The sequence below is a fragment of the Symphalangus syndactylus genome, chromosome X, assembly GCF_028878055.3.
Source record: "Symphalangus syndactylus isolate Jambi chromosome X, NHGRI_mSymSyn1-v2.1_pri, whole genome shotgun sequence".
NCBI lineage: Eukaryota > Metazoa > Chordata > Mammalia > Primates > Hylobatidae > Symphalangus > Symphalangus syndactylus.
In genome coordinates this window covers 138,410,845-138,435,557 of record NC_072447.2, presented here as the reverse complement: position 1 = coordinate 138,435,557, position 24,713 = coordinate 138,410,845, and the positions used below count along the sequence as shown (strand labels likewise).

Below are 24,713 nucleotides of genomic sequence, written 5' to 3'. Positions count from 1 at the left end.
ACATTAGTTAGGTCTGACCAGCTCAGCTCAGTGGATGGAACGGTCTCCTGGGCTCTAGAACATTCCGTATCACTGAGCATAGGCTCTTGCCTGGTGTCTGTGCCCCCTTCTGGTTGAAGAGAAGCTGTGCAGGGCATTAGCTCAACTAAGAGACTATGGGGCAGAGTGGAAGTGCTGGAAGCATTTTATCTTCATGTTGAAGGCAATCTATTAACCTGTAGCAGTGGCAGCTGTTGATTTTTCTACCATACTCGTAATGATGTTCATGCTGGACATGTCTTCTTCTAAGATGTATAGGCAGACATTTTTGCAGTGGCATGGAGGATGTTTTCATGTTGTTCCTGCCATCTCAGGTGGTGTGCTGCTTTCCAAGTAGCCACTTGCCACACGGGGCTATTGAAACTCAAATAGAACTAACTCTTCAGCCATTCCCAGCTCCAGCCACACTTCATGTGCACAGGAGCCACATATGGTGAGTGGCTCCTGCATGGGAAGTGCAGAAACATGATTCCCGTGTCACAGGGAGCTCTCTCTGGCAGCACTGGTGCAGAAGGTGAACTGGTTTCAGCAAGTGTGAAGGCATGAGCCCTGGCTAGAAACCCAGTTTTATAGGGAAATGATCGAGAATATCGTATTTATTACTTTGATTTGACCTTTGCACACACTACAGAGCAGCAGCAGTGTCACTGAATTCCAATCACCTATCAATAAGGATGAACTTTTGCAACTTTCTGGAAATCTTTAGCAGCAATATATGGAATTAGACTCAAAACACATTGAGCAAAACATTTGCGTGCATGCACTGTTTGTGACTGAAGTGTTCAGTCACAAATTGAACACTTCTGGGAAGTGATTTGGGAAGAAAGATTCTGTGATGGTTTGGCTTCTAGATACATCAGGTAATTTGTTCATTTTAGCTTCTACCCACTCTCCAATGATTAAGTTTCAAACACAGGATTGACTGTACATGTTGATGATAACTTGGGTGTGGGGTTTCGCTGGGGCCTTAGAAACAAAAGCTGTATCAAAAGCTGGAGTGCTTCAAGTTTTTCGTAAGTGCCTTGTTTTCCTTAAAAAAAGGCACTCTTATTTTATTTTATTTTATTTTTATTTTTTCCATAAGTTATTGCGGTACCGGTGGTATTTGGTTACATGAGTAAGTTCTTTAGTGGTGATTTGTGAGATTTTGGTGCACCCATCACCTGAGCAGTATACACTCTGACATGTCCAGCATGAACAGCATTACAAGTATGGTAGAAAAATCGACAGCTGCCACTGCTATTGGTGGTCTTTTATCCCTCGCCCCCCTCCCACCCTTCCCTCCAAGTCCCCAAAGTCCATTATATCCTTCTTATGTCTTTGTGTCCTCATAGCTTAGCTCCCACATATCAGTGAGAACATGCAGTGTTTGGTTTTCCATTCCTGAGTTACTTCACTTAGAATGATAGTCTTGAATCTCATCCATATCACTACAAATGCCTTTAATTCATTTTTTTCTATGTCTGAGTAGTATTCCATTGTATATATATACCACAGTTTCATTATCCACTCATTGACTGATAGGCATTTGGGTTGATTTCACGAATTTGCAATTGCAAATTGTGCTGCTATAAACATACATGTGCAAGTATCTTTTTTATATAATGACTTGTTTTCCTCTGGGTAGATACCCAGTAGTGGGATTGCTGGATCAAACGGTAGTTCTACTTTTAGTTCTTTAAGAAATCTCCACACTGTTTTCCATAGAGGCTGTACTAGTTTACATTCCCACCAGCAGTATAGAAGTGTTCCCTGATCACCACATCCAAGCCAACATCTGCTGTTTTTTGATTTTTTGATTATGGCCATTCTTTCAGGAGTAAGGTGGTTTTGATTTGCATTTCCCTGATCATTAGTGACGCTGAGCATTTTTTCATATGTTTGTTGGCCATTTGTATATCTTCTTTTGAGAATTGTCTATTCATGTCCTTAGCCCACTTTTTTATGGGATTGTTTGTTTTTTTCTTACTGACTTGTTTGAATTTGATGTAGATTCTTGATATTAGATTCCTTTGTCAGATGTATAGATTGTGCATGTTTTCTATAAAAATTCTAGGAGATAACATTGGAAAAATCCTTCTAGACATTGGCTTAGGCAAGAATTTCATGACCAAGAACCCCAAAGCAAATGCAATAAAAACAAAGATAAATAGGACTTATTTAAACTAAAGAGCTTTTGCATCATAAAAGGAACAGTCAGCAGAGTAAATAGACAACCCACAGAGTGGGAAAAAAGGCATTAGTAATGGTGCCTCAGAGACCTTCACAGCCTGTGAGAGGTAAATCTGTTTCCAAAGGCACCCTTCTGGTACTTTAGCAGCTGAGCAGATATGGAAAGAAACATGACTTCCTTAAAATATTTCAATTCAATCAGGCTCCTAAAATGTAACCTGTGGATATAGTTTGAATATATGTCCCCGTCAAATCTCATGTTGAATTGTAATCCCCAATGTTGGAGGTAGAGCCTGGAAGGAGGTGTTTGGGTCATGGGGTAGATCCCTCATGGCTTGGCGCTGTCCTTGCAATAATGAATGAGTTCTCATGAGATCTGGCTGTTTACAAGTGTGTGGCACCTACCCCTCCCCGCAAATCTCTCTCTTGCTCCTGCCCTGGCCATGTGATGTGCCTGCTCCCACTTTGCCTTCCACCATGAAAAAGCTCTCTGAGGCCTTCCCAGGAGCCAAGCAGATGCCAGAACCATGCTTCCTGTACAGCTTGCAGAACTGTGAGCCAATTAAACTGCTTTTCTTTATAAATTACCCAGTCTCAGATATTTCTTTATAGCAATGCAAGAACCACCTAATATACGTGTGTTCCTCAGGACACCAGCATGGAGATAAAAATAGGGTCATAGTAATGATGAACTCCAATCAGTACTTTTCTGACTGAACCTGCTTTGATGAAGCCCCAGATCCCCTCCCTAATGCTTCCTAAGTACTTTTTGGTGTATCTCACGGATTTCTCATGTGTGCTCTGAAGAACAGTTCTCTTCAGCTCCAGCTTCCCCTCACTGTGGTCATCCACATCTCTTGGTGCTGACAACAACTGCTGCTGTACCAAAGACTGTGTCAAGGGCACACTCTCCCATGACTACAGTGGTCATTAGCACCTTGCCCCATAGCCAAAGACACCAATACAAATATCTGTCATTTATCCCATAATTTTAAGTACAAACATAGAAGATGGGTATTTAGGATTGAAAGGTTTTGTTGCCCATCTTCTAAATGTCTTAGGAATTTGCTGGTCTGGGGCAGAAGGCGAGAAGACAGCGTTGGGCAGGCACAGCCAGCAAAGCCATGGTGAGAATTTTCAGGCAGTCACAGTATTCACAGATGAGTTACAGAGATATACAATCCTCCAGAGCCAATGGAATGACAACAGGAACAATTCTGAAGGCCAGGGAAGATCAAGAACTTAATGTTTAGGCCTGATTGAAAGCATGTGAATGTGGAATGGAGTGGATTGCATCCCTGCTCTGAATTATATTAATTCTACTTTGTGTTGAATGCTTGCATGTGTCAGGCCCCAAGCTAACGGCTTTACCGTCATTCATTTCATTTAATTCTCACAAAAATTCCAGTGAGGGAAGTCCTATTGTTGTCATGCCCATTTTATAGCGGAGTCAGGGAGACACAGATAGGGAAGATGGACATTCAGGTCCAGCAGCCATTTGTTATCCTTTAAGCTCCCCACCTCTGAAGGCACCTCCTGCCACAAGAGTATAATCATGATGTCTTCAAGAGGGTGGCATATATCAGCATCCTCTTTGTTCAGTAGTATTCTGTCAGCAGGGACCTGCCTTCCTGGTGCTGGAATTTCCCTGTAGCTTCTTTGCTAGCTGAGTTTGAACCCCTGTTGAGGTGGCTAAATCTTAGCAGTTTGTTCAGAGAAGACTGTTTCTCAGCTTTTGAGTGAAATTTCTCACTGCAGCATTCATTCACTATTAGCTCCATTTGTGCCAACAAGGACACATGGAAGAGTCTTCAACAAGTCTTCATGCGTCTGAGTGGTGGTTGCTTCCATTGCCCTCCCTCTTTCTTCTGTGATATGATGTAACAAACAAATTTGACCCATTAAAAAAATCGTTGGGTTTTCTTGGTTTCTGTTTTTGTAATCTTATATAATCACAAAATTTCCCAGCCATTCTGTCAATTTACCCAAGTTGTGGGATAGACAGTTATGGCCTTATGGTTCAAAGCTCAGATTCTGCAAGAAGATTGCCTGGGGTTAGGTCCCCAAATATCACCTATTAGCTATGCCTGTTCGGAAAAAAAAAAAAAAAAAAAAAACACACTTGTTGGTGATTCAGATGCACTTTGGGGCTAGACTTAAATTGCTGATATCTTTTAGTGCTCTGGGGAGATGTTTAAGAATCTTCAGATGCTGCTGCTCATTGTGTTGATGATAATGATGAAGTTACATAATAACAGTGGTCATTTAAGGACTCTTCATATGCAGATATGATGATAGCAACAACATTTACATTCTAACCTATGCAAGGCACTCACAGTTCTAAGCAGTTGATCTATGCGTGTCCATTAATTTTCACTGCAGAAATCATGCAGAAATTGTTAACTGTCTTTGTTTGACAGAGGAAAACAGAGTCAGAGAGGTTAAGAGATGGTATGCAGGTTTACGCAGATGGTACATGTAGGGATTGAAACCCAAGCAGTCTGGCTCCAGACTCAGTGTTCTTAACTATGGCCCTCCAGTGCCTGTGGTGAGGCCACTGTGCCATACAGAGAAGTGGTGGTGCCAGGCAGGATGTGAACCTGGGCACTCTGCCTCCCGAATCCTGCATAGGTGATCATTACGCTTTTTGTAAACTGTATCTCAAATCCAGGTCATTCTATTTCTAGAAGTAGATGATTGTCTACCATATCTTCCTCTGGTAGGACTTATTTGTAATGGGTGTTTGCTTTTGAGATTAATGTAAACTGTTGTTTGCTAATCCCATAGATGACACCACATTGAAAACTGTGCGGGGAGTTGTGACAAGTTTCTCTAGTGATTATGGCTTGATTAATCAATTGATCTACTTCAGTAGTGATGTTGTCACTGACAATGTGGCTCTGAAAGTTGGACAAAAAGTTACTGCAGTTGCGGAAGAAGATAAAACATCTCATGGATTGAAAGCTATCAAAGTAACATTTGCATGAGTTTGGGGATAGTCTCTTATCCTCGTGGGCTTTCAATTTTGCTTTTCTTGTATTAATCCAGCCTCTCTAATGTGATCTGTAGAGTAGATGTAGAGTGAAAATTGAAGTCCCACTCCCCTGACTGTGCAGGTTCTCTTGTTCTAATATCGATAGTGATTTATGTTGCTAAGAGTAAAAATTGTTGAGGTCAGGAGTTCGAGGCCAGCTTGGCCAACATGGCAAAACCCTGTGTCTACTAAAAATACAAAAATTAGCTGGGCGTGGTGGGGGGCACCTGTAATCCCAGCTACTTGGGAGGCTGAGGCAGGAGAATTGCTTGAACCCGGGAGGCAGATGTTGCAGTGAACAGAGATGGCGCCACTGCACTCCAGCCTGGGCAACAAGAGTGAAACTACGTCTCAAAAACAAAACAAAACAAAACAAAAAGAGTAAAAATTGTATATTTGTTTTTCTACTATTTAAACAATATGGTTAACATTGATAATTACTGGACTTTATATAATTCTCTAACTTTATTTTTCAGGTTAAAAAAAACTCCACTGTTTTCCAGTATTATGCATTCATAGAAGTAGAATTGCTATCTCAAATGATGTGCATTTTAAACTTAAAAAAAAAGCTTTATCGAGGTACAATTTACATACCATAAAATTTTCTCATTTTAAGGGTATAATTCATTGACTTTTTGGTAGATTTACAGAGTCATGTAACCATCATCACAGTCCAGATAGCTACCATTTTGATGGGTATTATCAAATTATCCTTTGGCTGTATTGTACTAATTGATACTCTTAGCAACAGGCTGTGAGACTGCCTGTTTGCCAGTATTAGCAAGGATAGGAATATGATCAATCTGAAATCTTTGCCAATGTTAGAAGTGAAAAGCAGTCTCATAATTTTATTTGGAATTTCTTTACGTCTTAATGAGATCACTGCAACTTTTATTTTCTTACAATTATTTATATGTTAGTGGCATTACAGCTACTTTTATGTTAGGAAAATTAAGATTTTATTAGGAAAATTAGTATATAAATATTTTGCAGTTATTTCCACAGGACAGTCTTTTAGCTTTGTTTCATGCTGTTCAATTTTTTGTATTAAATATGTCCATCTTGTCCATGTGGCTTTTGGGTTCAGTAAGAACTCATTCCAATTCATAATTCACATGAGTATTCACTTAGCTTTTCCTATGAACATTATTATTTATTTATATCTAAACTTCCAGTCTGCCTATAATTGATTGAGGTGCACAAACTGAGAGAGGGATCTATATTTACTTTCAATAATGGCTACCTACTTGTTCCTTGCCATTAACTGTACAATCCACTTTGTCCCTATTGTATCGAAATGCCTTCTATCATACGATACAAGCATTTTAATCTGTCTGCACTGTTGTGTTGAATACTATTTGGGAGGGAAAATAAACAGAATTGGGAGAGTGGGAGTTTGACATGGAATGTGGGGTAAGGTTTAGTCGGCGTGTGGTTGTACACTAGTTTGGAGTCAGGGTAGAGAGAGGTCAGAGGGCGCTATGGATCACAACTTGAATACTGACAGAAGTGGTGTTGGATAGACAGATGGGAGCCTGGTGCTTCATTCCTCAATGAAAGTGAATGAGGGGGAAGTAACCATGAGAGTAGTACAGGTATTGACAGTTGGAAGATGCCAATTGAAAAATGGATACCAATGAAGTAGGTATTTAAAAAACTTGAAAGCTGATTTACAGCTCAATGGCTTATTCTCATAAAAAAAACTTTGAACAAGAAATTGCACTCCTAGAAGTTTATGCTACAGAAATAAAATCAGGCAAATAGGCAATGTATTTGGATAAAAGCTAAATGCCCAACAATGTGGAATTAGGTCAATAAATTATGGCACATCCAATCTTTTAGATTATGTATTTCCCTTTCGGTAGTCTTTTGCTCTATAAAAATGTTTGTGATCACCATGTGTTATTTGAATACTACACACAATGTTAAATTTTTCTTTTGGAACAAGGCATATATACTTTTGCAGAGAAAAAAAACACCTGGATCAGAGTAAATATGAAAATGTGGTCAACGGTTGTCTTTAGATTATGCATTGTGCTTATTTTTTTTCTACTTTTTCTATAATGAACATGTATGATTTTTGTAATTATAAAGTATCAAATAAGGACTATAACACTTCCAATAAGCAAAAGGGTTTGTATGCCTCCCTATCATAGACAAATTAAAGCCCTAATTTGACTTGATATTTTTAGACCCTTTTCCCAGTTGAGGTTATTTTTACAACTTTATTTCATGCTTGTTCCCCAGGCCTGGATATTGAATGTTATGGTTTTGCTTCTTCTTCCCCTCACTTGTGTTGTTTTTCCTTTCTCTCTGCCCTTGCCCAAACCCCACATTTGCCAGGTTAAATCTTTGTCTTCTTTCACAACCCAGCTCAAATCTGACTTCCTCCAAGAAATGTCCTTCTTTTCTCTAAGTCTGAAATTTTCTCCCTTCAGGGAATCCAATTTTTGAACTTGTTTTATATCCTTTATCACAGCTTACTTAAAACTTGTTATTGTTCTCTTTTATTCTCATTACATTGCGAAGTCCTACTGGGCAAGAATAGTTATTATCATTATTTATTATTATTATTATTATCATTATTATTATTTGAGACAGAGTCTCACTCTGTCGCCCAGGCTAGAGTGCAGTGGCGCGATCTTGGCTCACTGCAATCTATGCTTCCTGCGTTCAAGTGATTCTCATGCCTCAGCCTCCCGTGTAGCTGGGATTACAGGAGCCTGCCACCACACCTGGCTAATTTTATTCTTAATAGAGATGGGGTGTCACCATGTTGGCCAGCTGGTCTCAGACTCCTAACCTCAGGTAATCTGCCCGCCTTGGCCTCCCAAAGTGCTGGGATTACAGGTGTGAGCTACCACGCCCGGCCAATTTATTTTTAAAAATCTTTAAATCTAATGCTATGAGTGCATTAAATTTGGGTGTGCAAATGACATTTTTGAATACATTTTAACAGTATTTGTAGCAAGGCATTATGTTTACCATCACCTTGTGTCTATGATCTATTGGTCATGTGAAATACGTTCACTAATGTTGATGACAGTGGTTTACAATATTTATTGAACAATGTTTTAAGCATATAAGTTCCCATTTAAATTGTTTTTGTTATATTTTAAATAATAACTATTTTGTTATCTTACAGGTAGATGCTATCCCTGATAATTTTGACAGCAATGCACCACAAAACTCGAGAGACATTGATGTTACTCTATAGTTTGAGTGAGGAAACTGGCCAGAAATAGCAGGCCTTTGCACATGCTCTGCCTTTTCTCTTTTCAAAGAAGAAGCCTGAGCTATTTCAGTAGGTCCTTGGTACTCTGGTACCCTGCTTGTCTACCAAAGGAGGCGTTAGTGTATGTTCCTATATTCACTCCCAATATTAACTCTGGTGGTCCCATGGGCCTCATTTCATCAGCTGGGTATATTGACAGTGATTTAGCAATCTAATATCCTAGAGTAGAGGCAAAAGAGGACACTGACAATTATCCCAGTTTCCTGGTCCAGTGTCAGGCAATGTAACTGGTTACTACACCCTTCTAATCAGGATTGGTATGGCTGTGGAATCCTGTTTTTGTCTCATTTTCATGGACAGAAAAAAGGGAAGAGAGTTAAATGATGGCTTCCTCCCTATCCTGACTTAGTTACAGCAAAAAAGATCTATGACAGGGGAAGGTGTCTGCCACATAAAATGCTGATGCACTTGTATCATGAGTGTCCCCACACTCACGCGTGTGCCAGGACTTCCTTACGATGCTCAGGTTATTTGCTGGGTTAGTGCTGTAATCTGTGGCTGTAAAGCAAATGTAAGGAAATTGATCCATGTCTGCTTAGAAACAACTCTGAGCTAAGCCTCGAGTAAACATATTGTTATTTGAGATCATCTTACAGACTTAGGTCACTTCGTATGTGTCATCTCTGATCTTCGCAGCAATGTAGCAGAGAGCTATGCAGGTTAGATAGCTGTCATTTCCAATTTTCAGATGAAACTGAGGCACTGATTAAGTAGCATATTCAAGATGACATGGCTTGTAAATGGTGACACAAGAATTTAAACACAGGTTTCTAGATTCTAAGTGCAGTACTCTGTTATACGACTATTTCTCTACATGGAGTATGGAGGCAGGAGAGAGTGTACCTTGAGAAATGGCAGTTACTGCAATGGTGAACGGAAAACTAAAACAGCCTCATTAACAAATGTAAGTACAGGCCAGGCACGGTGGCTCAGCCTGTAATCCCAGCACTTTGGGAGGCCGAGGCGGGCGGAACACCTGAGGTTGGGACTTCAAGACCAGCCTCAACATGGAGAAACGCTGTCTCTACTAAAAATACAAAATTAGCCGGGCGTGGTGGTGCATGCCCGTAATCCCAGCTACTCGGGAGGCTGAGGCAGGAGAATTGCTTGAACCCGGGAGGCGGAGGTTGCGGTGAGCCGAGATCATGCTATTGCACTCCAGCCTGGGCAACAAGAGCCAAACTCTGTCTCAAAAAAAACAAAAACAAAAACAAAAACAAATTACAACAACAAAAAGTAAGTACAAAGTCCTAATCTGTGATAATTCTTTTTGTTTGTTTTTGAAACAGCCTTGTTCTACTGCTCAGGCTGGAGTGCAGTGGCACAATAATCGCTATTTTTTTGTAAAGGCAGGGTCTCACTATGGTGCCTAGGCTGCTCTTGAACTCCTGGGCTCGAGTGATCCTCTTGCCTCAGCCCCTCAAAGTGCTGGGATTACAGGCATGAGCTACTGCATTCTGCCTGTGATAATGTATTTTAATTTAGTTTGAAATTTTAACTCAATGTTCTATGGAACTGTTAATAGGATGACATAACAAAGGTTCTGTGTTTAGTGTGAGAAACTGGACCAAAGAAATGTAAACAAGGTTCTTTAATGCAGGACTACTCAGAGCTCTGAAGTAATGCTCACAGTGAATTTCTCAGAGCAGGGCAGGTATATGGCTTACCACAAACTACCTACCACAGAGTGCTCTTTTTGTGGAGCAGGACTCAAAACCATTATTCTCTGAAAGCGGCTTCCAGCTCCCGCCATGCTGCCTCCTTTTCGCGCTGGACTCACTGCCAGTCCTCCTCATGGGCTGCCCACTGCTCCCGCAGAGAGGCCTGGGCCTCCTGCTCAGCCTGCACCCGCTTCTGGGCCATCAGCTCCTTGTCTAGGCTGGCTTTCTCCTTTGTAGCTATTATTTGCTGCCGCAGGCCCGCCAGCTTCCCAGTCAGGGTCTCCTTGGCCAACAGCAGGGCCTGCCCATCGGCTTCCAGCTGATCCCGGCGGGCCTCGAGCTGAGCCAGGAGCCGTTGCACCTCAAACAGGCTGCCCTCCCGGGCTTTCTTCTCCAAGCGCAGGCGTGTGGCCTCCTCTGGCAGGGTCCTGCCTTCACGCTCCGCGGCCGCCAGCTGCATAACCAGGCCAGTGCGCCCCTTGGCTAGCGCCTCCTTCTCCTGGGCCACTGGCTCTGGCGCCTCCGCCTGCCACTGTGCCTCCCGCCGAGCCTGCTCCAGCTCCTGCTCCCGCCCGCTCAGCTGCTGGCAGAGCTGGGCTAGCTGCTCCTGCAGCCTGCTGCGCTCACGGCGCAGCGTGTGGAGCTGCTGCTCCAGCGCCTCCTGGACCTCCTCTGCCACTCGCAGGGAGCCCTCCAGGCCCTGCCGCGCCAACTCCTGCTCCAGCCGCAGCTCCTCCAGCAGCTCCTGCTCTTCCCGCGCCGCGGAGGCTTCCTGCTCCGCCTGCCGCAGCCGGCCCTGCAGGGCTGCCTTTTCTTCCTCCAGCTGGGCGACAAGGCGGTTCAGATCCAACTTGTCCTGAGCGAGGCTCTCATTGAGGGCGCTCAGCTTGGACAGGGAGTCCTGCAGGGCGGCCTCCTCTGCCCTCAGCTTGGTCACGGAGAGCTCGAGTTTCACCTGGCCAACCTCAACCTTGGTCAGCGCCTCGGCCACCTCGGCCTTCTCGGCCTGCAGCACGTCCCGCTGCAGTGTGGGGCAGCGCAGCGCCTCCCTCACCTCCACCAGCTCCTTGGCCAGGCCTGAGCGCTTCCCTTCCAGCTGCTCTAGTTGTTTATGGCTGCGCTCAAGCTCCTGGCGCACCCCTGCACCATCCTGCACGGCGTCCTCCTGCTCTTCCTCCAATCGGTCCCGTTGGCGCCGCAGCTCCTCCTGGGCAGCCTGCAGCTTCTCCCGCTCCTTCAGAAGGTCCTTGGCCTGTTGCTGGGCCACCTGCAGATTGTGGGCCAGGTTGCTCTTCTCCCTGCTCAGGAGCTCATTGGCGTTCCGCAGCCTCTGTACCTCGCGCTGGGCGTCCTCGTGGGCCTGCATGGCGCCATCCGTCTTGTCCCGCTGGTGCTGGAGCTGTTCCTCTAGGGCCCGCCGCTCAACCTCGCTGTCGCTAAGCTGCTTCCACAGGGTGCCCAGCAGGTCCTGGTTTGCCTCATAGTGCCCACGCATGTCCTGGACCTGCAGCTGGCACTTGTGCAGGGCAGAGTGGATCAGGGCGAGCCTGGAGGAGTCTGAGCTAGCCAGGGACCGGCCTCGGCGGGGCGAACGGCTGCTGCCCAGAGAGGAGCACTGCAGTGGGGACGGGATCCGCTGGCCTGAGAGCCCCGCAGGCTGCCTTCGGACGCGTCTGCGGTGTGCTCGGAGCCGCTCAGCTGGACGCCATCTCAGTGTCCAACAGGACTGCCTGTGCGAGGTCCCTCAGGGTCTGCTGCAGCCCTTCTCCATCCTCTGTCTCCAGGGCTACCTGCTCCTGTAGCTGCAGGGATTCCAGGGCCTCAGGCTTGCCGAGGGGCTTGTTGACCTAATCCTACTACAGATTCTGCTTCTGAAGACGCTCCACTGCCAGGGCCAGCTCTGTCACTCTGGCACTGAGGTCGGCCTTGTCCAGGTCGCTTTGCATCTGCTGCTGGGCCAGGTCCTTCTCATGGAGCACCTTGTCCCGCAGCTGCTCCTCCAGCTGGGCCTGCAGCAGGGCCTGCTTCTCCAGGGCCGCTTTAGCCCTGCTCTCTGCCAGCCGCAGGCCCGTGCTCAGTACCAGGCCCGCCTCCTGGACAGCGCATGATGTCCAGGCCAGCTCCCCTCCCAGCTGCAGCAGGTCCCTCTCGGTGGACATCTTCACCTCGCTGACCAGTCACCCGACCCCCACCTGCCTCCAGAGGAGTAACAAGAGACTGTGCTCGTTGCTGAAGCAGGCATTGAAGGACTCCTCCTCGAGCCTCCATGCCGCCTCCCGGTGCTCCAGCTCCTTGCGGCTGCGTGTCCAGTCGCTGGTCACCTTTCGTATGTCCTCACTCAGAGCCTGGCTGGCCGAGCCTGGCTGGCCGAGCCTGCCTGGTCCAGCTGCTCTCGGAGCATGGCATTCACCTGGACAAGGCTGGCACTCCTCTGCTCCTCCTCCTCCAGCCGAATGAGGGCGCTCTCCAGGTCTTGGCTGTGCTCTGTGTCCCTCAGCCGCTGCTGCTCAAGCTCTCCGGATCTCTCTAGCAGCTGCTGCTCCAGCTCCGAGCACCTCTTCTTGTACTGGAGAATCTTGGCCTGCAGCTGCTGTACAAGCCGGGCCTGCCGCTGTTGGCCCTCCTGGTAGGCCAGCAGCTTGCGGCCAGTAGGAGGCCTGCTCCTCCTGCAGCTGCCTCCACAACTCCACACTCTGCTGTACCAGCCCCGGGGCTCCTGAATCTCCAGCTCCCCAGACTCCAGAGGCACAGCCTGCTCCAGCGCATTGTGCTTAATGGTGAGCTCATCACGCTTGGCGTGGCTCTGGGCCAGCAAGTCCTCCACGCGCGACAGCTCCTGCTCCAGCAGCTGATTCTTTTTCTGCAGCGACAGCAGCAGTGCCATCTCTGTGGCCCGCAGTGGGGCTGGGCTCTCATGCCGGAAGAGGTTGCCGGTGACAATCTCCCTGATTCGGGCAGGTAAGATGATGGTCTGAGGGTCCTGGGCCAGGTCCCGCGTGCCCAAGCCCTTCTCATGGCCCAGGACGCGTCTCTCCAGTGTCCGGATAACCGTCTCCAGTGTCAGCTGGGCCTCCTGTGCCTCCTACAGCCCCAAGCTCATGGCGGGGTGGCTGTGGGCATCCCTCCAGCCCCCTTCTGCAGGACCCCAAGACTAGCTCAGTCTGCACGCCCCACAGCCAGGCTGCTGTGCTGAGCACCAGGCAGATTAAGCTTAAATCCCGCGGCGCCCCCTTGTGACCACAGCCGTGGGAGGAGCAGGATGGGGGTTGGGAGGGGAGAGGATGGGAAAGGAAGGAGAGGAGGGAAGCAAAGGCAGGCGGGATCCGAGGGAAGAAGAAGGAAGAGGAAGGATGAAGGAGAAGGGAGAGAAAGGGAGGGAAAAGAGAGAAGAGGGAATAGGGGAGGAAAGGAGGGAGGAATCTTTATTTCTTCATACAGCTTTGAGTTCCTATCTAGTATCCTTTCGTTTCACTTTGCAGTACTCTCTTGAGCAGTTCTTGCAGGACAGGTGTAGTGGTAACATTAGCTTTTGTTTATCTGGGAATATCTTAATTTCTCCCCCATATTTGAGGAACAACTGCCAGATATAGCATTCTTAGTCAACATATCTTTAGCACTTTGAATATATCAGCTCACAGCCTTCTGGCATCTAAATTTTCTGAAGAGAAAATTGCTAACAGTTTAATTGAGGATCACTTGTATGTGATGAGTCATTTTTCTCTTGCTGCTTTCAAGATTTTTCTGTCTTTGTCTATTGAAAGTTTCATTATAAGGTGCCTTGGTTTTGGGGTATCTCTCAGTTCATCTTACTTGGCATTCATTGAGATTCTTGGAGGGTTATATTCATGTCTTTCATAAAATTTGTTAAGTTTTCAGTCATCATTTCTTCAAATATTTCCTTTACCCCTTTCTCTCTCTCCTTTCCTTTTGGGACTTCCCAAATGCATATGTTGATGGGCTTGGTGTTGTCCACAAGTCTCTTAGGCCCTGTTCATCTTTTCTTCAATCTTTTATCTACCTGTTCCTCAGACTTGATAATTTCCATTGTCCTATCTTCAAGGTTGCTGATTCTTTCTTTTGCCACGCTCAAGTCTGCCTTTAAACCCCTCTTCTGATTTTTTTTTATTTCAGTTTTTGTACTTTCTGTCTCCACAGTCTATTTTTGGTTTCTTTCTTAGGCTTTCTATCTCTTTCTTGATACTTCCATTTTGTTCATGCATCACTTTCTTGATTTTCTCCACATCTTCCTTTAGTTCTTGAGCATTTTTAAGAGAGTTGTTTTACAGTCTTTGTCTAGTAGATTTGCTGTCATATCTGCTAGATCAGGGACTGTTTCTGTCGATTTATTTTTTCCTTTGAATGTGCCATACTTTCCTGTTTCTTTGTATGCCTTGTGATTTTTTGTTGAAAATTAGACATTTGAATCTAATAATGTGAGAACTTTGGAAATCAGATTCTTCCCCTTCCTTGGTGTTTGCTGTTTTTTGTTATTGTTTTTATTTATTGTGGTTTTTTTTATTGCTGTAGGTTTTTTCTTTGCCAAAGATTAGCCTAGGGTGTAAACTTAAGATCTTCTCAGGTTTTTACTGAGCCTGCACCTTTCCCTGTGCATGTGCAGTCACTTTCTAATTTCCTCCATATGTGCAGTTGTTTTTGAATGTCCTAGTCTTTAATCTCTGGCTTCCAAAAGGAGAAAAGGGAAAAATGAAGGAAGGAAAAGGACAAGTGGTGCTAACCCTTGAAATCTTGGGAAGTTGCTTCAGCCAGAGGGGGAGGGACTTGCAACAATGGAGAGAGGTGCAACAATAATGGTCACCCACCTCTTTGTCTGCAAGTCTGTGATCAGGAGCAGCAATCAGCTATCTGAGTACAGATCTGCAATATTGGGAGGGCAAGTTCCTTTTTGCCCACCCTTGCGCGTGTAAGCTATGTGGAAACTGTGCTTGCCACAGGGCTGGGGCTGCTGGATAGATAGTTGCTAGTGGACTAAGAACACACTTTACCTCCAAACTTTCCCATGGAAATTGAAAGTCTTCAATATACTCAAGAGTTCCAAAATAGCTATATCAGGGTCTGTCAGTGCAATTTTTGTCTCAGTGGGGAGACTGATTCCTACTCCACCACCTTCCCAGAATCTTCCTAACCTTAAATTTTAAACATGCACACTAAAAATTATATTTTTTCGAATTGTTCAGCAGCTCAATTCTCTTCCTGACAAAACAAAAGCCTTACCCATGTTATCTTCCCTCAGCACTCTATCTCCACAATTCTCATGTTATTGTTTTGAATTTTAGTATAAGCTTGCTATGAGTGCACAGAAAACTTTTCTCTTCCCCTTCTCCATACATTTCCTTCTACCCATGCTTCTTTTTATAAGTGTGAGTACAGACTGAGAGTACAGACTCAGGAGAAAAACTATCTGGGCACAAATCTTTGCTCCACCAGGTGTGTGACCTTGGGCAAGTTTCTTTACCGCTCTGAGCCCAAGTTTCCTCATGTTTATAAAGAGCGATAATGTAAGTTTCTGTTTTAGGGTCACGGTATTACATTATTTAGTATATGTAATGTGCTTAGAGCAGTACCTGACACAAAGTAAGTTCTCAATAAATATATTTTTTTTCTCCTTCCTTGTTTGCTTAACCATCAATGTATGTTGAGATTTTTAAACTCATTTTAATTACTATTTACTTGCTGTTATTTCTTGACTTCCATTCCTTCCTTGTGGGTTTCTCGTTCTTATTGCTAACATAGATTTTTTCAGTAATTGTTTCAGCGAGAGTTGATGGATAGTAAAATGTCCAAGTTCTTCTATGTGTCCGAAGGTGCTCATTTCACATTTTTTCATAAGTTCTAGGCTCATAGATTTCTTGTCATGCTTTGAAGACATTAATTGTGACACATACGGAATATCGAGACTAAGTATCCATCCCAGTCCCCTAATGTGCCTTCCTGGACTTCACAGTCAGAAAAGTCTAAATCTATATTTCTCAGATTACCCTGTAGTAGGAGGTTCTGAATATGAATGATATCCCACCAGTTAGGTACTCTTGGGTGAGACTGAAATGATGCATGGGAAGCAGCAGCCACCTTCCTGCTTCTTTGAGTCTTTCTGCTTGTGAATACAGTCATGCAGACTTTATGTTTTCCTGCTTCAGTGTTCCTATGTGTAGTAACTAGCTTCATGATGTCAAAAGGTGGTTGTGATATGACAGCAGATTTCTGATCTCTGAATCACAGCTACAGGGATGTGTTCTTGAAGTTAACAGCTTCAGTGTTGGGCTCCCAATTTCCTTCCATCTGAATTGAGTACAAGTGTTACCTACCTTAATGAGCCAGTTCTGTTTTGGTACCCTAGGAGTGTTTTTTAGAGGCCCAACCTACATTTCTTTCAGCCTCGAAATAATTTTGTAAGCATCTGGTCCATGGTTCGATTGAACTTCTGTTTAAAATAGCTACAGTGAGTTCTGTTTTCTGCAACTGAACCCTTACTGATGCATCGTCTTCTGGCACCCATTGTTGTGGATGATGTTTTTCTTTTTATGGATAATGTATCATTCCTCTCTAGTGACTTTTAGGATATTTCCTTTGTCTTCAGTGTTGTTTAGTTTAACTGAAGGGGCCCAGTGGTATATTTTGTGTATGTACATATCCTACTCACCACTTGAGGTTTTTTTTTGTTTTGTTTTGTTTTTTTCCATATTGGTACAAATCCAGACCCTGCACTGAGCACAGTGCAGAATTAGGGATTAAGAGTCTAGATGTTTCACTTCATTTCAAACCATGGTTTAAGCAGGGGACTCACTTTCAGGAGAGACCCAAGGTGGATAGGTCAAGATATTCTGGTTTTCATTCATGATGAAAACATTTTCCTACCTCCTAGATCCATACAGAACACCTAGTTCTAGTTCCCTCAGTACCTGCCTACAGTTTAGCTCTCTTTCCTAGTTTCTCAGACCTGTTTCCCTTGCTAGCCTCCAAGGGCTGTGAAGCTTCAGGTCCCATTTACTGCTCTGCATTCCTTCTGCTTCTGGGGCTTAGAGGTTTCCTGGTATACTTTTGAGAATGGCTACTATTTTAAAAATATTTTTTAAATATGCTGTCCATTGTTATGGTGTGTTTGGAAAAGAAGGTGGGGAAGCAATGGATTAGGGCGGTGTTCTTTCAGGTTAGTTCAAACTGACATCCTCACCTGAAGTTGCTACCCATCACTGAATGATAAAAGGCATATCTCATTTCCTTTTTTAAAAAAAATTACTCCCTATAATTAAAAACAGAAGGACAACTAAGCAATAGGCCTATGAAAATATTTAATCCTGATTATATATTCAAAGGAATACAAAATAAAATATCAAAATAAACTATTTTAACCTATCAAATTGAGAGATTGACAAACCCGTTGTGAGACTCAGGGATAGGTAAAGTGGAGTAGAAGGAAAGGATCAAGTTCTCTCTCCTAGGAAACAGAGTTAGCTCTAGCCTTAAAATAGAGATGATCAAGAAGGAAACATGCATCTATAGCCATACCACCCTGAATGTGCCCAATCTCATCTGATCTTGGAAGCTAAGCAGGGTTGGGCCTGGTTAGTACTTGCAGGGGAGACTGCCAGGAATACCAGGTGCTGTAGGCTTTTCTTTTAAAGGAAACATTTTAAAGAAGTGATGGATTAAATATTATATTGATCTTGAAGGAAGGGAAATGCACCCCACTTGAGGCAATGAAAGGTAGTAATAATTTTTTTAATCTATTCAATCAGAATTGCCACCATTGTCTCAAAAAACTCTCATCCTGACTCCAGTGAGTAGTGCAACTTGGTATCCCAACTCTGGAGAGTATCAAAAGCCCTAAGCCATGCATACCGTTTGGTGCACTTTCTAGGAATATATATATCAAGGAATTGATGACTGTGCCACAGCATTTATCCACAACAACATCTGTCACTGTATCACTTGTAAAAACAAGGAAAAACAACAACAAAAAGCAAACCAACCCCCACCAAAATAAATGACAACAAAGAAAAACAACCAAAGGGCACTGGGGGATACATGATGAAACCTTCATACAAGAGATACTAGGTAGCTTTGGATGTAGGAAAATACATAATAAGATGGTAAGACAAACATGAAGTAGTGGAATCAGATTTCTAAGTAGTATGTTTGTAGCTTTACATACCTAAAAGGTGCACACAAAGTGAAAATTCGTCCCAAACCCAGCAATTTCCCTTGGGAGTGGGGTGGGTAGGAGTAGGATGTGATTTTGCATGCTCTTTATATTTCCCGTTTCTCAATGTATTTGCTCTGGTGGCCCTGAAACTTCTCGCTTAGCTGCTTTCTTGCCCTCTCCTGACTCAGTCTCTTAGGTCCCAATCAATCTCTGGAGGTGGAATGGAAGGAAGACAGGTGGACCCATCTCAGGGTGGCCACAGCTGCTCCCACTGGGGAGCTCCATTTGGAGAAGGCTCTCAGGACTACCCCTCATCCAAGCCCTGGATTTCTTCTGGACCTCACCCGGAGAGGACAGGGTCATCTTCCATCTTTGCTATTCCATTCCACCATTCTTCCAGCCCAATTCCCTGCCTCTCCAAGGGGCACTGGTAGCTCAGGAAAAGAGCTTCTTCTTGGGGTTCTATTTCAGACTTTGTTCCTGTCTTTGGTTTCTCTGTAAAACGGGGATAATGGTTAGGTGGTTGTGTGATTATGATGAGATTAGGAATGCAAAGCACCTAGAACGGTGCCTGGCACGTGGCAGGCTCTCATCAGAGGTTGGTTCCCTTCACTGGGTTCCTTTTCCCCACAGTAACAAGGCTGCTCCAGGTGAGACCTGATGACAAACAACGAACAGACATCATCGTATTCACTGCTTACAAGCATCCCAATGGAGCCTTACTAAAAACTCCAGGTTGTGCACAGTTTGGCTGGCACCACACAGTAGTAAGTGGAAGAGCTGGGCTCAGGGCTCAGGGTTTTAGTCTCCTGGGGTCCCATCGGAGCAGAACCAGCCTTCCTGCCTTCTTTTCCTCTGTAGAAGGGATGGGAGGGGTGGTCCTCCCTCTTCAAGAGGCCTTGGAGCCAGTCTCTGGGAGGATCATTTCCCATCTTGGTTTGCCAAGTCACATGATCCCTGGAGTGGGGATAAAGAGGACCATCTAGACAAAGGGCAGGGGAGCTCAAGGACTGGGGTCCATTTCTCCTGTGGTGGCAGATACCATAGGGCATTAGCACCAGTGATTTTGGACGGGTCCTCCTGTCAGGATGCTCTGACCCCTGGGTAGCCCTTGGCAACAGGAGTGCCCCCAGGGCCCCTAAACCCAGTCTTCACTCCTGAGTCTGAGCATAGCCCTGTGTCCTCAGGATGCCTCCCCCGCCCAGGGCCCTATGGTGCTTCCTCTAACACTACCCTCTGCCCTCCCTCCCCTGCCTTTTGCCTGCTTGCCAACCCTTACAGCAGCCACTAGGGAGCTCTCTCTGGTGGGAGCCACTAGGGAGGGGGGCTCTGATGGGACAGAATTTGCTTCCAAGGTTGGGAAAGGGAAGCAGGCTTCCAGGGCCAGGTCCTTTATCTTCTCCAAGATTCTGCAGTAACCTTGCTGGCAGGGAGGCAGTGGGAGGTGGCCTCAGGCAGGGAGAGGAGTCTCAGTGCTACACAAAATGACCTGTGTCAAGTCTGTTTCAGTTCACTTCACCCTAGTCCACCCTCAGGATTCTACTGACTTAGACACTTTTGATCACCAGACTCTAAAAAGGAAGGGGATTTATGTTTTCGGTCGTTGAACAAAGGTTGTCAACAGGACAAGCAGCTACCTCTCGGGCCAGGCTAGGATGCTGCCTGCTTCTCATGGGACAGTGGTCCAGGTCAAGTCGGTTCTCAGCACAGCCTCTGAACAGGAAACACGGTCCCTGCCACAGCCTCCCCCAGCCCTAGCCCTCAGAGGCTTCTCCCTGCCAGCTCCTGGCCATGGGAGCCGGTGACCTCACCATGGGGCCTGTCTCCACCCGGGGCCACTGCATCACCCCCACCAGACACGGGAGGCCTCCAGTTGGGATTTTACTGTATTAAACCAAGGACTTGTTTTTTAACTTAGAGAAAACAAGAAGACGTGACAACACCAGAAACAAGAACATCTCTCTGGCCAGCCTGTGCTGACCAGTACACAGTGAATCACACACAGAAAAGTATGTCATTCTGGTCGGTGTCTAGCAGCTCCACCGCCTAGAAAACAGACTGCAAATAAATAAAGTGCATGGAGACCCCGTCACGCAGCAAGGGCCCCATCCGGGAGAGAAGAGGTGAGGAGGGGAGGTAGAGAAGTGGCAAGGCGGGGCTACCACTTCAGGCAGCAGGGGTGAAAAAGCAGGGACAGGAGCAGATGCTGAGGGCTTGGCCCCGCCCCTCCCCAGCCAGCCCCTCTAAGCCAATACAGCCACACCAGAAGCCACTGGGGGTGGGCGGACATGGACTTCCGTGACCCTCTTATGGGGTGGGGCTCCCTGCAGTGGGGGATCTTTTGAGGGCAGAGACCCCCGCGGCTCTGACGCACCTTTCTCCCAGTAGGGAAGCAGCTTCCAGGGTCCCAGGCCAAGCCCCTTGCATGGGGAGGGCTCAGGCACCCCCCACACTCCTATGCATGCACTCAGCAAAGAGCTTTCCTCCAGCCTTCCTGGCTGGCCCAGGAAGAGGCTGGAGCTGGGGATCCAGTCACCCAGAGGGTGACACCAGGGTTTGAAAGGGCCACATCTGTGCATCAGACACAAGGAGCCTCCTCACTTCTCTTCTCCTCCAGCCCTGTGTCACTCTTGTCCCATAGAGGCTGCCCCCAAAGATCTGTTGGGGGGACCAGCAGGCTGAAAGGCCCCCAGAGGTGGTCCAGGGTGGACAGGGTTGGGGTGGAGAGGGGCCAGCAGGGTCAGGGGTTCCCAAGAAACTTGGGACAAGGAGGCATGTCAACAGGCCCTGGATGTGGGAGACTGCAAGGGTCACGAGGCAGCCACTGTCCAGCCTCTTCTGGGGTGAGGCAGGCGGACAGCTTCATTCAGGACCTGAGTCCATTGGGCAGCTGAGGAGGGTACATGGTAGGTGGCTGAGCCACTCTGTCCCTGGAGCTGGCCAGACTGCTGCAGTTTTCAGTCCCAGGAACTGAGAACGTGGCCCTCGGGGTACCAGTGCAAGAGATGCGGAAATGGGGATAGAAGGTGAGGGTGAGGGTCTCTTCCTGGCTCCCCTCTGGGCTGCTCCTGACCATTGTACACCAGTTAGCAGCACACCCGGGGGCCCCCAGGAGCAATCCAAGCCTTGAGGATGAGATTCTCCTGTGTGATCCTGGGGATGGGGGGTCGAGCTTGAGGAGAGAGAATTGGGGTCATGCCATGGGTCTCAGCCCCAGCCCACCCCAGGTTTATCCCTTCACCCTCCTGGTTATGTCGTGTCTGCAGGAGCCACAACACCAAGATCACCCCCACTTGCCCACCAAATTGGGAGGCTTGTGCCACTTCACTGCTGAGGAGCCCTTGGTGAAGCTCCAGGTGGGGTGGGGAGGCTAGGATGTGGGGGAGAGCTTGGCTCCCCAGGGGTCCTGGGGCTCATCTCTCCTGTCTCCCATCTCAGCTGTCTGTCCTCCTGATCTTCCCTGTGACTTTCCGTACTGCTCCAAGGAAAGCGAGATTCCTAGATTCCCTACCCCTGGGCCCCTCTCTCCCTTGGTGCCCCAGGAGCCCTACGCTTCCCTCTCCGCTTCCTCCTCCCTCCTCCCACCATGCCAGGTCTTGGAGAAGACTTGAGAGGGGTGTGGGGGCCTGCAGGCCCAGGGGCACACGCAGTTCCTCCTCCTCCTATCTGCGTGTCAAGGGCAAATCCCCCCCCTTCCCGAAGCCTCAGTTTCCTCTGTCATTAGGAGGGGGAAATACACCTCTCACAGTGCTGCTAGCAGATTTCAGTTCCCAGGGAACTCAGACCTTCCTGCCCAAGCCAGGACTCGATCACTTGGCACCCCCACCCCTGTAAGCCTTTGTCCATGCTGTGCCTTTACTAGGAAGGCCCTTCTTCTCCTCTTGTTCAGGCCCTTTACGCTGCCTCTGCCCAGGCAAGTCCAGGGCCAGAGGTGCCCCGGGGCAGGGATGTGACTCTTGGCAAGGCCAGAAAAGGGGCGGGTCACCGCCTACAAACGCCAATGCCTGAAAGAGAAAAAAAGAGATGGGGACCTCAGTTGCCTAGCCACCAGACACGTCCTTGCTTCCCCCAGGAATGGCCTCCTCTGCAAGCCCCTCCTCCATCTGCTCTGCCTACCTCAGGCTGAGAGCTGCTGTGTGCTCAGGGAGGTCTCCTTTTCCCAGATCACTTCAGTACACAGTGGGCTTCTCGAGGCCGTCTGGGGCTGGAGGATGGGACTCTGGCCCTGGGAGGGCCTTGCTAGCCAGGGGCCTTAGGGAGCATGGGCTGACATGGCAGAAGAGCAAGACTGGGGGAGGGGACGGTAGGAATGCGTCTCTCCCACTCTTCCCTGTCTCCAAATGCAGAGCTTGGGGGGTGACCTCATCTAGGGGCAGGGGAACATGAGGGACAGCGGGAGCAGGCAGAGACCAGTCCTCTGGCCCCAAAGACAGGGCAGGAGGCAGTTTTTCCAAGGGCTGTGCAGGAGCTGCAGAGAGCCCCAGGGCTGAGGGCTGAGAACAGATATGGGGCTCAGCCTAGAAGAGAACCGTTCTCCCTATGCCCACCGACTGGTGAGGAAGAGAAGGGCGGGGGCATCGTTGCTCCTCTAGGGCCTTCCCAGGGCCGCCCCCAGCCCATTACCCTCCATTCCTCAAGGTTCAGGGGACACCCTGGGGGCCTCTGCGGAAAGGGAGGCAGGCACTGGGGCATGGGCGGGAGGGGGCCGCCCCTCACCCTATCCTGCAATCATGACTGGGGAGGAGGGGAGAGCCTGCGGCTGCCTTTCCTTTCCCCACCTGGGCTCCCCAGCTCTTCGGGCTGGTTTGCCCCGGTGCCTTCCATATTTCCCCCTGACTGCCAAGGCGCTCTGACATCTGAAGGGCAGAGTCACAGCGCCTCCCCCATTCCAACCTGTCGCCTCCTACCTTTCTGCTCGGGGCCTGGAAAGTCAATTCGCCGCAGCAGAATTCCCTCCTTCTGGTTTCCCCCTCTTTGGCCAATATGAGGCAACAGGTCCGCCGAGCCCAGGTAGTTTCTGGAGCCCGATGGCAGGGGCCCGTTCAGTGCGTTTCTGCGCGATCTAGGGCCCCCGGGCTGAGACCGCGGCCGGGGCCAGGGCTGGGCCTTCGTGCCCTGGCGGCGTAGGTCTAGAGTCCAGGGGCCCGAGCCGCCCCGCCTCCGCCCCCCGCCACGGCCCAGCTTTCCTTCATGCCGGCGACCCGGCCGGGGGCGGGCGGGGACACGGGCGCCCCTTCAGCCGGGCCTCCGCCGCCGCCGCCGCTCACTCAATCCGCACCTGCAGGCGGACGTTAAGCATCACCGAGGCCACGATGTAGAAGTAGGGGAAGTTCATGCGCAGCCGCCAGGCCAGGTCGAAGAAGGTGAGCAGCGTGCGCGTGAGCCCCTTGCAGAAGGCGCCGTACGAGCCTCGGGCCGCAGCTGAGCGCGACAGCCGCACCGCCAGGCCAGACAGGGCCGCCGCAGCCGCCGCCGCAGACAGGGCCGCCGACGCCGCCATGAGCCCGGGCCCCGCGCAGGCCCCGCCGACCGACTGACCCGCACGAGCGCGAGCCTCAGGGCGGCGGGACCCGAGCACTAACGCACCCAGCGGGTCGCCCGGAGCCGCGTCCGCCCCGCCCCCGCGCCCCGCGCCCCGCCCTTGTGTTCCCCAGGCCGAGTGGGGCTCAGGCGGCCGCTGCCTCGGCCCCTCCTCCATGATCCCTCACAGCTCCGCCCCCTCCACACCTCCTCACTGCGGGCCCCCCCCCCGCCAGCATAGCCGCGCCGCTGGCTTAGCCACGCCCCCAACCGGGAGCCGCAGAGAGGCTGTCAGCGCCGCGACCCCGCCTACTAGACGTGCCCCGCAGGCTCAGCTCCGCCCACTGCCCCGTCCCGCCCACACAGCCCCGCCTCTTTCCGGGCGCCTCCGGAGGCTGGAGTGGATTGAAGGGCGGAGCTGCTAGGGATCGCTTTGGTACCATTTCTCAGGGTGGAGCGAGAGTGGAGGAGGACAATCTGGACCGCTACGCAGATTCTGTACAGAAAGCACGTGCAGAAGCCTCTGCCTGTTCATATCACTTCCCTTCTCCCACGGTCTCCCCTGAAAACCGGCCAGCCAAGCCATTGTACCTTTCTTTAGTCCGCATGGTGCAGTAACTCTGCGCTACAGAGTGCCATCAAGCCCACATGCGTGCATTTTTCCCTTTCTGGTATATTTGCTAGTCACATATATCTCTTTATTGGCGAATTTCCCCATTGTCCTTCCCTTTCTAAGCACTCTTCTTAATGCATTGTTTGCCCTGGTGGTTGCACAAGGTCGTCTCGGGCTTTCATTTGCTCGTTTATGGCCTTTTTGTTTGTTGCCAGTGT

At 48.2% G+C, this 24,713-nt stretch overlaps 1 protein-coding gene and 2 pseudogenes across 1 annotated transcript; 1 reads left to right on the top strand and 2 right to left on the bottom strand.

Annotated features, from left to right (window-relative positions):
• Positions 1-10,259: 10,259 nt before the first annotated feature.
• On the bottom strand, positions 10,260-13,301 carry LOC129475415 (rootletin-like; annotated as a pseudogene).
• A 4,190-nt stretch (positions 13,302-17,491) lies between these two features.
• Positions 17,492-24,221, bottom strand: LOC129475897 (small integral membrane protein 10-like protein 2A). The gene is made up of 2 exons (XM_055268348.2): positions 23,270-24,221; positions 17,492-22,366 (listed from the first exon to the last, which is right to left on the bottom strand). The coding sequence occupies exon 1, from the start codon at positions 24,058-24,060 to the stop codon at positions 23,626-23,628; it is 435 nt and encodes a 144-aa protein (XP_055124323.1). The 5' UTR covers positions 24,061-24,221; the 3' UTR covers positions 17,492-22,366; positions 23,270-23,625.
• Positions 17,712-17,829, top strand: LOC129476628 (uncharacterized; annotated as a pseudogene).
• Positions 24,222-24,713: the final 492 nt, after the last annotated feature.